The sequence below is a fragment of the Rosa rugosa genome, chromosome 1, assembly GCF_958449725.1.
Source record: "Rosa rugosa chromosome 1, drRosRugo1.1, whole genome shotgun sequence".
Lineage (NCBI taxonomy): Eukaryota > Viridiplantae > Streptophyta > Magnoliopsida > Rosales > Rosaceae > Rosa > Rosa rugosa.
The window spans coordinates 21,408,295-21,420,259 of NC_084820.1; the positions used below are offsets into that span (position 1 = coordinate 21,408,295).

The 11,965-nt window shown below is 37.4% G+C and overlaps 1 protein-coding gene across 1 annotated transcript; it reads right to left on the reverse strand.

Annotated features, from left to right (window-relative positions):
- Positions 1-283: 283 nt before the first annotated feature.
- On the reverse strand, positions 284-5,446 carry LOC133723497 (ATP-dependent 6-phosphofructokinase 5, chloroplastic). Its single transcript, XM_062150345.1, has 13 exons — positions 4,953-5,446; positions 4,775-4,865; positions 4,536-4,609; positions 4,134-4,245; positions 3,412-3,507; positions 3,150-3,251; positions 2,976-3,050; positions 2,386-2,526; positions 2,111-2,227; positions 1,899-2,003; positions 1,683-1,763; positions 959-1,087; positions 284-853 (listed from the first exon to the last, which is right to left on the reverse strand). Exons 1-13 carry the CDS (start codon positions 5,267-5,269, stop codon positions 686-688), a joined length of 1,608 nt encoding a protein of 535 aa, XP_062006329.1. The 5' UTR covers positions 5,270-5,446; the 3' UTR covers positions 284-685.
- Between the last annotated feature and the right edge of the window lie 6,519 nt (positions 5,447-11,965).

Genomic DNA, 11,965 nt, shown 5'->3' on the forward strand with positions numbered 1-11,965 from the left:
TAATAGAGGAGCTGAGGCACATCTTTGACCAGTCCATCAGAAATTCAGAAGCAGGGAATTAAGTTATAATATTCTGCAAACCTAGGTGTCATCCTCATTGTAGCCTTTAGAAACGTTAAAAGACTATTCTACATTGCAAAGCCATGAAGACTATAGTGCACCGGCTGTTGAATAGCTCATTATGTAAAGCACACCAGAAACAGAATCTAAACGAAGGGCTCCCGCCTCTCAACTCCGGAGCACTACAGAAATTTCGATGAACACCAGACTTGGAACGAGGAAGTGAGGAGAAAAGATAATATTTCATGAAATGTGACAGAGCACAAGCAATCCGAGTTTCAAAACTAAATTATATATGTGAATCCAATATGGTAGGTCTGGTTCATGTTATCAATGAACTCATTCAGTATATTTCTAAGATACAACAATGATGTACATGAAATTATCTACCAAGCACCAATTGCTTGGTGGTTCTGAGATTTCAACTTTCAGAGGGCTCTGAGGCAGTTCTGCTATATACCGAAAAATTTTGAAAATGCAGAGGGGAATGCCATCCTTTGTATTATTTCTTCTACAGCGTGCGCAACGCGAGCAAATAAACCAGATTCCTCTGATGATGGTTATTTTTCCTATTAATTTACTCTTTGAACTTATATTTCTCGAAAATGTGGCTAGGCCTTAATAATTAGATGAAGTCTGGCTGGCCTGTTGAAGTCAAGCAACGGTGCCACATTCGACTGTTGGGATCCACCAGTCGGGGATGAGAAATGACCTCAGGAATCGGAAGATATACATAATGAGTGTTGCATATGCCAATTGTGATGCCACTATATCCAGCAAATGCACCATGAACCTGTCATATCATATTCAATGTACTTCAGCAGAGATTCCCAGCTTAGTAGTTTCAAGATCTAATTATTAAGGGGGGAGTAGGACACAGAAGGAGAGAGGTACTCACGGCATTCTGCCCTAGCACAGCACAAAGAATTCCATCTGATGCATTTGCACGACATGCACGAATCATGTATGTGGGGTCTATATATTTCACATCAACAGGAACACCATGCTCCTTAAAATGTTTCTTTGTCTGGCAGAAGATTTAAATGGTTATGGACACCAAAATCTTTCATCCAAATTTATGAAAAGACAAATGAACTTTTTTTAAAATATTCAGGTAATTCCTATCAACAGACACAAAAATGCTCAAGGACTCATAGATAACTCAAATTATTATTTTTTTTCTTTGGGGGAAATAGAGATTCATGTTTCTCAGGTTCAAGGCTCTAGAACACGTTTTATTGAAACACTTAATTTGAATAATTGCCTACATGAAGAAAAATGCTGTGTATCCATCTAGTTAAAATTGGGGATCAAAATGCAATACAAGCAAAGTTTAACACCAGAAATAGATTACTCATCTTATTCAAACCGTAGAGCAAGATCACAACCCAGAGAGCAGTAATACATATCCATGAGTTAGAAACTTAGAAACCACCGGTCAGGTCTTAAGTTACTAAGGATGAAACTGTTAGACTACAAAATAATCAAGGTGCCAAATTGCAGAAATTTGAATAGCGTTATATTGTTTAGATCTCAATTTTTTTTATAACTGTCACCAAACAACGAGATGAAGTTCTTAGATTCAATGAATATCACAACCACATTAATACACAATCACTAACCTCTTGTTGAATATGTACTCCAATATCCCCATATACAACATTTCCTGATGCATCAGTAGCATTGGTTTTCTGTAGTAAATTCTGCATGAAAGAATCATATCACTTGGTAGATAAGAAAAACATCAATTGGAGAAAATGAACTGAAAAATTGTTTTCCTAATTTCAACATGGAATCCCATTTCAGGAAACTTTTAACCTTAAAAAATTATAACTTACCTGCCCTGCTCCCTCTGCTACACAGACCACAGCTGATCCCTTTGTTTCAATCAGGTATTTCAGATGGTGCAGAATACCATGAGGGCCATGTATTTGAAAAGGTACCTTGGAAGTGCATATGTCAATAAATCAGTTTCAGGTTGGAAAGCTAATATGCAATTAAAATAGTATCCAAGTACCTCACTAATGCAATTAAAATGTAATTGAAGTACCTCAGGTATCAAACATATGTCAATTTGTCCACTAGCCAGGGATGCGTGCATTGCTATGAATCCACTGCTACGACCCATCAATTTCACAATGCCAATACCATGGTAAGCACTATGTGCCTAATAAAAGATTGAGGAGAAAAATCAGTTTACCATTTAGACATCAGCACCAGGAAATGGTTGGGCAAAACCCATATTAATATATTCCATGCATGAGCAGCAAAGATGACATGGAATAAGCAGCACACGAAAAAAATAAATATCATAGCTCATCTTACCTCAATATATGCTGAATTTATTGCTCGCTGGGCTTCTTCAACAGCAGTATCGAAACCAAATGTTTTGTCCATTAACAAAATGTCATTGTCTATGGTTTTCGGGACACCAACTATAGCCACCCTTAACTGTCTTTTGCGGCACTACCAAAAAAAAAAAAAGGAAGTAGGGAAAAAACAATTAAATTAGCACATAAAAGATATGCAAGGAAAAAGAAAAGAACCAAGATTGTCACCCTGGGCATAACTTTCAAAGATTAAGATTGTCACAAACTGAGACCCTGTAAAATCCATCCTAGCATTTATTTGTATGTTGCAATCTAAATTGTTAACCTCCAAAAGCATTGACAGAAGTTTTTACAACGTGAGTTAATAAAAAAAGACTTGATGCATATCCCATTCAAACTTGCTTTTTTTCTTTCCCTTCCAATGTTGTTTAAGACATCACATTGCACTACAGGGACTGTGAGTACAATTTTATCAATGCAAAAAATAAATAAATAAATAAATAAATAAATTCTTAATAGTGGATCACCAGATTCAACGAGTGACATAGTGCAACTAGTTAGTATAGAGCTACAAGCTTTACCAACCTCAGTGTGTATTGCATCGGCTCCAGCATGTGTGCCGTTTCCACCCAAAACAAAGAGCATATTGATCCCTCTTTCCTGATATCAACACACAGATACATGTCATAACAATTAACTATAGCAAACAGGATGTTCCAAGAATAGCAATTGTCTCAAAGAAACTTTTCATATAATCACCTCTAAATTGTCCACTATTTCACTAACGCTGGGGCCTCCACGTGAAACTCCTAACAAGCTTCCACCAGAAAGATGAACATTTTGAACCACCTTCCTTGAGAGCTGATAGTCCAATTCATTTTCAAGATCTTAGTCTACAACACTAAATATTCTCTAAATAGAGGAAATAAGCTTATACTAGAAATAAATCAAGAACCAATAGAAGATTTTTTCATTGATTTACATCAGATGTGTACTCACAAGGATATAAGAAGGAACTTACTGGCATTTCGGCTAATTCTGGATCAGAAAAGCCACGATAACCGTAAGGAATACCAACAATCTTTTTTACACCATATATTTCAAGTGTAATGACAATCTGCATATCATAGGTGATTGAAGTATGTTAAATAGAATAAATCTCAAAGTATGAAGACTGACAGGGTAACAAGTAGGGAAGATTCTAAGACCAATCACATGTTTGGTAAGTAACTACAATCAATGTAATTAAAAATTTTGCATCAGTGGATTGTAAAGCTTAGACCACAACACAACTGTCTAAAAACATTATTACTATAAGATCAATTTTCAGATGTTTGCCCAAGTACACCATGAGGCCATTGTGGTTCATATAGAAATGTCATGGTGAAATGTCATGGTAAACGTTATTAAGAGTTTCTGCGAGTCAATCTAATATTCACAGTCTTGCGCTCTCTCATCTCAATTTTGTTCTTACATGTCTAATTTCTCTGCTACCAATCCTAAATCTTTTTATTTTCTCTAAATTACTACATCATCTACAACTCACCCTAATCATTGTAGCAATCACCTTGTTTATCCTATATCAGAATTGTGAAAACTGAAAGTATTGTTCTATCAGCTATTTAAGAGGTACAATTTCCTACACATCATGAAGAAGTAAATATAAACAATAGTTCATAACCAGTTCAGATAAAAACCACCAGCATCACTACAACATTTACAATTATTGTTGAAAGTTAATACCTGTCTGATGACATCATTAAGACCAGGACAGAGCCCTCCGCATGTTACAATTGCTGCTTTCACTTCTTCGGGTTTAAAATATATCTTTTCTCGTGGCCCAGCACGATGAACCCTGCAAAATTTCAGCTCATATTCATCACAAGTTTCTTTGTCCAGCTGGAAAATCCAACCTACCATCCCATATGTTAAGCAAGCCAAGCGTATAAGAAGAGATGCATACAACATGTTTAAACTCAAGTTGCACTCTTTTTCATGCAAAATTTTAAAGCAGAGTAGCTCATATGCTGCTTTTATTATGAGCTGAACATTACATAGTGCGAACACAATAGAAACTATCAACACAAGAAAACTCGACAAACACTAAACGCGACAATCAGATAAAAAGATGAGAAAAATATTTACCATTGCTCCACCCAAGTACAGTTAGGATCAATGCATTCGGCACCAGCAGACGTAGGTGACGAGTAGTATATAGTCTGCAAAGTTTAACAGAACACAAACAGTAGTTACATACTTATATATCAACCATTCTTTTATTACCATTCAGTAAAGTTCGAGAGCAACAGTAAAAAAAAAAAGGAAAAGCTTGTACTTTAGTCCGAATACAACAAATCAAAATCACAGAGACTAATTTAACTTACCTTGAGAAGTACGCGATCGTTGTTATTTATGTAACCGTGCCACTCCTCGTCGGAGGGATATCCGGCGGCGAAGTCTTCGATGACCGGAGTTCTGCAACGGAATAAATAATGAGTGAGAATTGTCAGGGAATTTAAGGCAAATTTTGGAGACGGCGGCGGCGTCAGTAGGTTGGTTTACCTCATCTTGAGGCAGAAGGTGGAGGGAATGGAAACGGCGTCGGGGAAGACGTCGGTGATGTGAGGGATGGCGAAGCGCTTCTCGAAATCGCTCTGGAACTTTGATTTCCAGTCAGGATCGCTGAAATCGAGGTCTCGGTGGTCGTGCTTGATCCCGGCCATGACTCGAACGCTGCTGCTCTTCTTCTTCGTCGTCAATCCCGAAGCAGAAGAAGAAGAAAAGCGCGAGGAGGAGGAGGAGAATACTCCATTACCGTGACGGCGGCGGTGGTGGAGGGCGGCGAGCCTGGGCGCGATCGCATGCGAGAGAGTGCCCATGAAACGACGGCGTTTTCGGGGCGGGAGGATATAACAATGCCGGTTGTGATTTCGAAGCGGAGAGAGAGCGCGGAGTTTGGGAGGAGCTGACTATAAAACTGAGAAGGAAAGGGAAGGAAAGGGAAGGAAAGTAGTGAAGGCTTAGGGAAGGTGGGACCCACGGTGGGTTGCTGAAAGGGCTTTGGTTTTTGCAACGAACGAACCAAAAAAAGGCGTTGTTTTATTGACTCGATAACCCACCTACTACCTGCTTCTAAAAGCGATTTTCAACGTTTGGGATCGAAATGGGATCGCCGGCTTTTTGTTTGTTTTTTCTTTCTTATTTTGTTGGGTTTTATTTAAAGAGTAAAGGGGGTGAGTTGGACGATGACATTTATGATCATGCGTTGTAGAAAGATGATGGATATGTTTCTGTTTCTTGTAGATTCGATCGGATTTTCTTCATGTAAATTTCGGGAAATGTATTTGTTATTTGGATTTGTTGTTTCTTTTTATTGATGTTGGATTTTCCATTTATATAGAGTGAATCTGTAAATATTTATAGCATGTTTTTATTGAGGAATTAGATTGGACTTTGACGTCTGAATCGTCTCTATTTTAAAGAAATTTCAAATAACCATAAAGTTCTTCTGATTTGGTCCAAATCATTTTTAGATTCGATTGTATTTTCTTTTTCTTTTTTGGTTGTAATGAAATAAAATGTAGATCTCGGAAATGTATGCACTGCTTAGATTTGTTGTTTCTTTCTATTTATGTTAGCTTTTTCTTTGGTATACAGTAAATCTGTAAATGTTTATGGCCTGTTTTATTGAAGAATTAGGTTGGACCTTCACAGCTAAACCATTTCTATGTTTAAGACATTTCAAATAACCACAAAGTTTTTGAGTTGTAGTTAGCTAACAAGATTTAAATCTTGCACAATTTTTCAGATGAGCATTTTAGAGCTAACTAGTTAGCTTCGTATTAAGAAGATAACCATCTTTTAAGTCACATATCGGCATCTCCACCGTTCAGTTTTTAGGTCTCTATGAGTATATTACTTATGCAAATTTTCAACCAAATTGATTATCGTTTGGGTATTCATAATCGTGATTTACTAATTATGAACACGAACAGTTCAATGATTAGTGTTGGTAACTTCGCCCTAGCTGATTGGTCTTTTGGGCAATGGCCTAACTTAATCATGTTTATTTAGTATGTTATCATAGGTCTCTTCCCTAACTTAGGAGCTGGATTCCTAGACCTGTTATATTTTCTACATTCTCATTTATGTTGAACTGCTACTAGAGTTTGTTTCCCAGGTTGTGTCAGCTCTGGCTTTTTGGCCTCATCTGCTCTTCTTAGGTAATTCAAGCCCTCCGGTTATAACATAGACAGAAAAGGGAAAAAGTCACAAATAGTATCTAAACTTAAAGTCATTTTACACTTTGGTACCTCATCTTCTAAATAAATCACTTTGGTACCTCAACTTATTTCTTCTGCCTAACATTCATACACGTCATTAATAACACCGTTAACTCAAGTGCTATGTGATCTTCATTGATGGGTGTTTTCGTCCATTTATATTTTTTCCCAACCCTTATCTGTTATGTAAGTGATTCAGAGGCTAGTAAAATCTCAGTTGCTCTTGTGCTATCTCCGTAACTCAAAACTCAAATAACAATATAGTCCGAAATATTAATTAGAGCTGATCCTATATGTGAGAGCTGAAGTTCCATCTGACAATGTGAACAACTCAAATTTGAGAGCTAAAATCTCAAATCAGCATACTCGAGCCTCAACTGAGAACTTAGGGATGAATGTTAATGTGAATTTATATTTGAATGTGAATGTAAGAGGTGATAATGATTCAAATGTTCCAATTGATCATGTGTCATATTTTACTGTCCAAGTTCCCACTATTAATGTTGCATATGATAGTTTGTAAAATCTGCAAATGAGAATTTGGATGATGCAAATCAGGTTCGATTGTTCTAATTGGTCGTTTAGTTTTTAGGTATAAGATCCACCACAAGGGTGGGTAGTCTTAACCGGATGAGTGGTAAGAGGTTAGTCCAAAGACTGTTCTCATCCCTATTGTTGAGTCACAAATTACTTATGTAATTGTGCTCCATAACTATGAAAATTGATTTGTCTTCCATGCTATTTTACCCTTTTTAATTCATTTCCTTTTATTTGTAGGAAACCATACATTAAGAATAAAATGACCATTTGAGGCTTGAAATGCTGAAATTTGAAGCTAGAAGAAGAAGACACGAAGATTGAAAGAAAATTGCAAATAAACTTTTCTAGCGATTTTTCCAGCGACTTTTCCGGCGAGCCGCCACTCATGGAGGATCATTTCTCCAACAAAGAAGCACCATGGTTGTGAGAACTCTCATCACTTGAAATTCAAATATCTCCCTTCACCTTGTCCTTTTGTCACCTTGCCAATTTGGGACCATTTGGGGGACAATAGTGTAAGAACATCTCTTGCACACCTTGGACCAAAGGGGACATGCATAGCTGATCAAAGAGAGGCCAAAGACTCAATCTTCAGCATTCTTGACTCCATTCCATCATCTTCATCCTATCCAAGATCCATTTTCTCTCTAGAGAAGACACCACCATTTCCACCACAAAAGACCACCATTTCCACCACTACAACCCCCATTTTCCTCCACCACTCAACACCACAACTCACCTTAGAGATTCCAAATTTCACCATTCTTACCAATATCAAGCGCTTGGAGCAAGGAGAAGGAGGTGACTACCATCACATCATGCTCTTGGAGACCCATCTCCACCACCTCTTCCGGCGTCATCAATAGTCACCATTTACTCCCTATCTCTTTATGTATTTGATGTTTAATAGAATGTTGAAGTTTGTGTATCTAGCTATGTGTGAGTAGTGAACTAGTTGGTTCTAGGGTTGAAAGCCCTAGCGAAACTTGCTTGTATTGATGCTTTTGTTTATAAATTGATGCAAATTCATGTTGTCATTCTCACATGCTAAGTCAATAGTTGAATGCATTACTTAGACCTAATCAATTTGAGTTATGTGTTTGCCATGACATGAAGTTTTTCCTAGAGATTGATTACCTTTAGGCAAAAAGAGAGCATGAAAGCACACATGTGTGCATGTGAGGGTAGTGAGCTAAAATCACCTAGAGATAGGATTGGTTTGCTTGCTTGGTTACCTAAACTCTAAACTTTATGCATTTAGGAGCAAATGATTGAGACCTATCCGGTAATTAAATTTGTCTCTAGGTAGTTAGCTCTAGACTTATCCGGTTAGAGTTAATAAAATGAAAGAGGTTTAAGCCTTAGTAGTCCTATCCGGATGCTAAGAGGGTAGTTGGACAATTAGCTTTGCATAATTCATATTCAATTACTTTAAAGCTTGCAAGGGAGGCCAAAGGTGAAACCCGATGCCCTAACTCCCATCCATTTGATAACAACTTGTTTAATTTAGCTTAGTTTATATTACTTGCTTTCATTGTTTCAATTTGAATAGAAACCAATCTCAAAATCAAAATCAAATCTCTACACACCATCTTGCACATACTCACCATGAACTTTGGTTCACTTATGAGTCTTTGTTTGTGATTGTACATTTGCATATTCTTCTAGTTTTCCTTTAGGTTTTCCCTAGCTAGGAAATGATTTACCAATCCTCGTGGGTTCGACATCCTTACTTAATCCCCTATTCTATAACTTTTACCTCTTGAACTTGAGGATTGCTTCAATGCTAACACCTATCAGGGGAGATACCGACCATTTCTCCTTTCTACGAACACAAAATTATAAGCGTCGACTTGGTATCCTAATCGTCCTCCCGGAGGAATATGCGCTTCTAAAAGATTTTTCATACTGTGCCTAATCCTTTGTTTTGTTTTTAAAGTGTGAATTGATTCATTTGTTTTAGTTGGCTTATTAATTCTTCTGGTGATATCATACAATGTAATGAAGGTACATGTAAAACCAATCTCAATATCTATAGTCAAATCTACTACTAAAATTAGTCAAGCAAGAAGGTTGATCCTACCTTTGCCAATAGGATTAAACCCTTTAAAACACCAGGAGCAATTGACATTGGCACAAGCAAAAGAATGAGATGGAGCAAAACCAAGAGCCCAAAAGCCATGGAAGTACTAAGGCTTGGAGCAAACTTATGATTTTTAGTGACATTCATGACCATTTGTTTTTGTGGCATTTGACACGCCCAAAATAGATGCTCAACTTAACCCTGCAATAATGTAGTTGTTAGTATAGAATAAGTAGGGATTGTTCAAGCCGGGGATTGAGGGTACAGAAGTAATTACGTAACAAATAAAGAATCAAAGTATGAATATAAGTATGTGTTTGGACCCAAAATGAACATTTTGGCCTGACAAGGCACGTCTTGGAGAAATTGAGCCAATATCAGTGGCTCAAGCTATATATTATCGACAAGCTCGAAATATATATTTAGAGGCTAAATAAAGCCTACTATGGAAGTATGACAAGTTAACTTTAGCATATTTTCCTACTTCGGCTAGGAAAAACCGAGCTAGACAAGGAAGGAGGGGTGGCAGACTAACCAAATGAAATATAAATGTGCTGAAACTTTCCAGATCCATTCTAGACAGCCCAAGGATCATTTCTTATGAAGAGTTCAAGAGCTTTTTTGAGTGGAAGGCCTTCAAACAATCAGCCCAATTTTCTACCGAAGCAAAACTGGAAAACTGGACCTGTAAGAGGTCCAGCAGCATTTTCGGCCCAACCACATGGAATAAAAATCTGAAAATTTGTTAGGATGATCTACACTCATAGTGGAACATTTCATATGAAGAAGTCGAAGGCATATAATGAAGTCTTGTTGGAGAAATAATTGAAGGAATAAAGGGGCAGAAACTGACCTAAAACCAGCTCAATATTCACATGTTCATGTTTCCTACCCACATTACCCACATGAAGAAAGCTAGATGCTTTTCTCTTTTTCCTTGGATATATTTTTCTTCTACAATCTCTTTAATAGATCATCACCACTTCCATGTTGCTGCACCTTCATGCTTTGCTTTCATTTCATCTTTTCTCTATCTTTTCCATATTTTACAAGTGAACTTAGATCTACTTTCATTATTTTTCTTCCACTCATCATTTCACTCTTCTTTTTCTTCCCTATATAAACACCTTCTCCTCTCATTCTAAGACACACATTCACATTCAACAACAACATCTCTAAGATGATCTAAGTTCTCTCTAGAGCAAACCCTCTCTAAGAGCAACTCCTCTCCTTCTCTTTCTCTTACCGGTGATCTCACTCCTAGTCCTAGTCTTCTCAGAAGCCGACTTTCAGTGCCACCAAACCATCTGTCAACGTGCTTCGGTCCTAGTCTCCTCGGGAGCCGACGGTAGTGCCGCGACCACAACGGTTACAGAACCAGCCAAGCAAGGGTAACGCCCTAGCAACCCAGCCAAGCTAAAGTCACGCTTTAGCAAGATCTCAATACTTCCCGGTGATTTCGCTCTGCTCAATCTGCAATATTGAGTATCGATTGTGTTAACAAGAAGAAACTTCAGCAAAGTCCTCACCACGAGGCAGAAAGAATCCCGCGACGAGGTTGGTGCTCTCCTCGTCTACAATCGCTTGATAGAAGTCAGGTCAAGGGACACCCCCGACGACCGCACCCGAACGGTGCTGGCACGCCCGCGCAAGAAAAGAGACTGTTGACCAGCTGCAGCAAAATTGGAGCCAAACAGTATGTATGAAAATAATAAAAGAATATATGAACATTAAATTATAAAAAGGGGGGTTTTGGGTTTTGTAACGCAGAAATTAAAGTAAAATATATAAACAATGCGGGATTTACAATGATATGAATGAAGATGTTAGAGACTCGGAAATCCACTACCAAAACATGCTCAAGACAAGTTTATTATCCTAGTTTCAATTACCAAGTCATGAAAAAGTTTCAATCAAGAACAAACCGTGAACGCACTGCATAAGTTCTTATTACTTCCCTAGATTACTTAAGCAAGATGAATGCCATTACTAAGCCTTTAGAATAAACAATCAAGGTATAGAACGCTATCCTATCAACAATTTATTTTAAGCATTAATCACATGTGGAAGTTTGATCGAAACATGTATGCAAAACTAGTGTGGAACACTTACCTAGCATGCAATCCTTTTTATTTGGTTTCATCTATTGTCCTATAGGTTTTACTACCATTGAAATAAGCATTATTAACCATTTAGGAGATTAAAATACCTATTTCTAGCCCTACTCACATGATCATAATAGTTTATGTGGGCATTCATAAAACATAAACATGCAAGAGTTATCTGTAAACCAAAACCAAATAAACAAAGTCACAACAAAGTACAAAACAATGTCAAAACCATGTCTTAGGGCTTCAAACCTCGCCCCTAACAAAAGTAATTTAGTTATACATTGTCATAGTATAATAAAAATAGAGAAAAAGAAACAGATGGCGGGCGGATGAATAAGAAAGAGAGACAGAAGAGAAGGTGAAGGGTGTGGTTCTTCTCATTGTGTTGCAGAGGCTCTTTATATAGGAGATACACAACCCTAATTTCCTTTTTCAACTCTACTTGTAATTTGCTTGAGGTTTCCTTCGATTTATGCACAATTTAATTACTTTCAAGCCAATAAAATAATTCCATGTCATCAAGATTGAGTCATCATCTCCAATTCGTATTCAAGTATG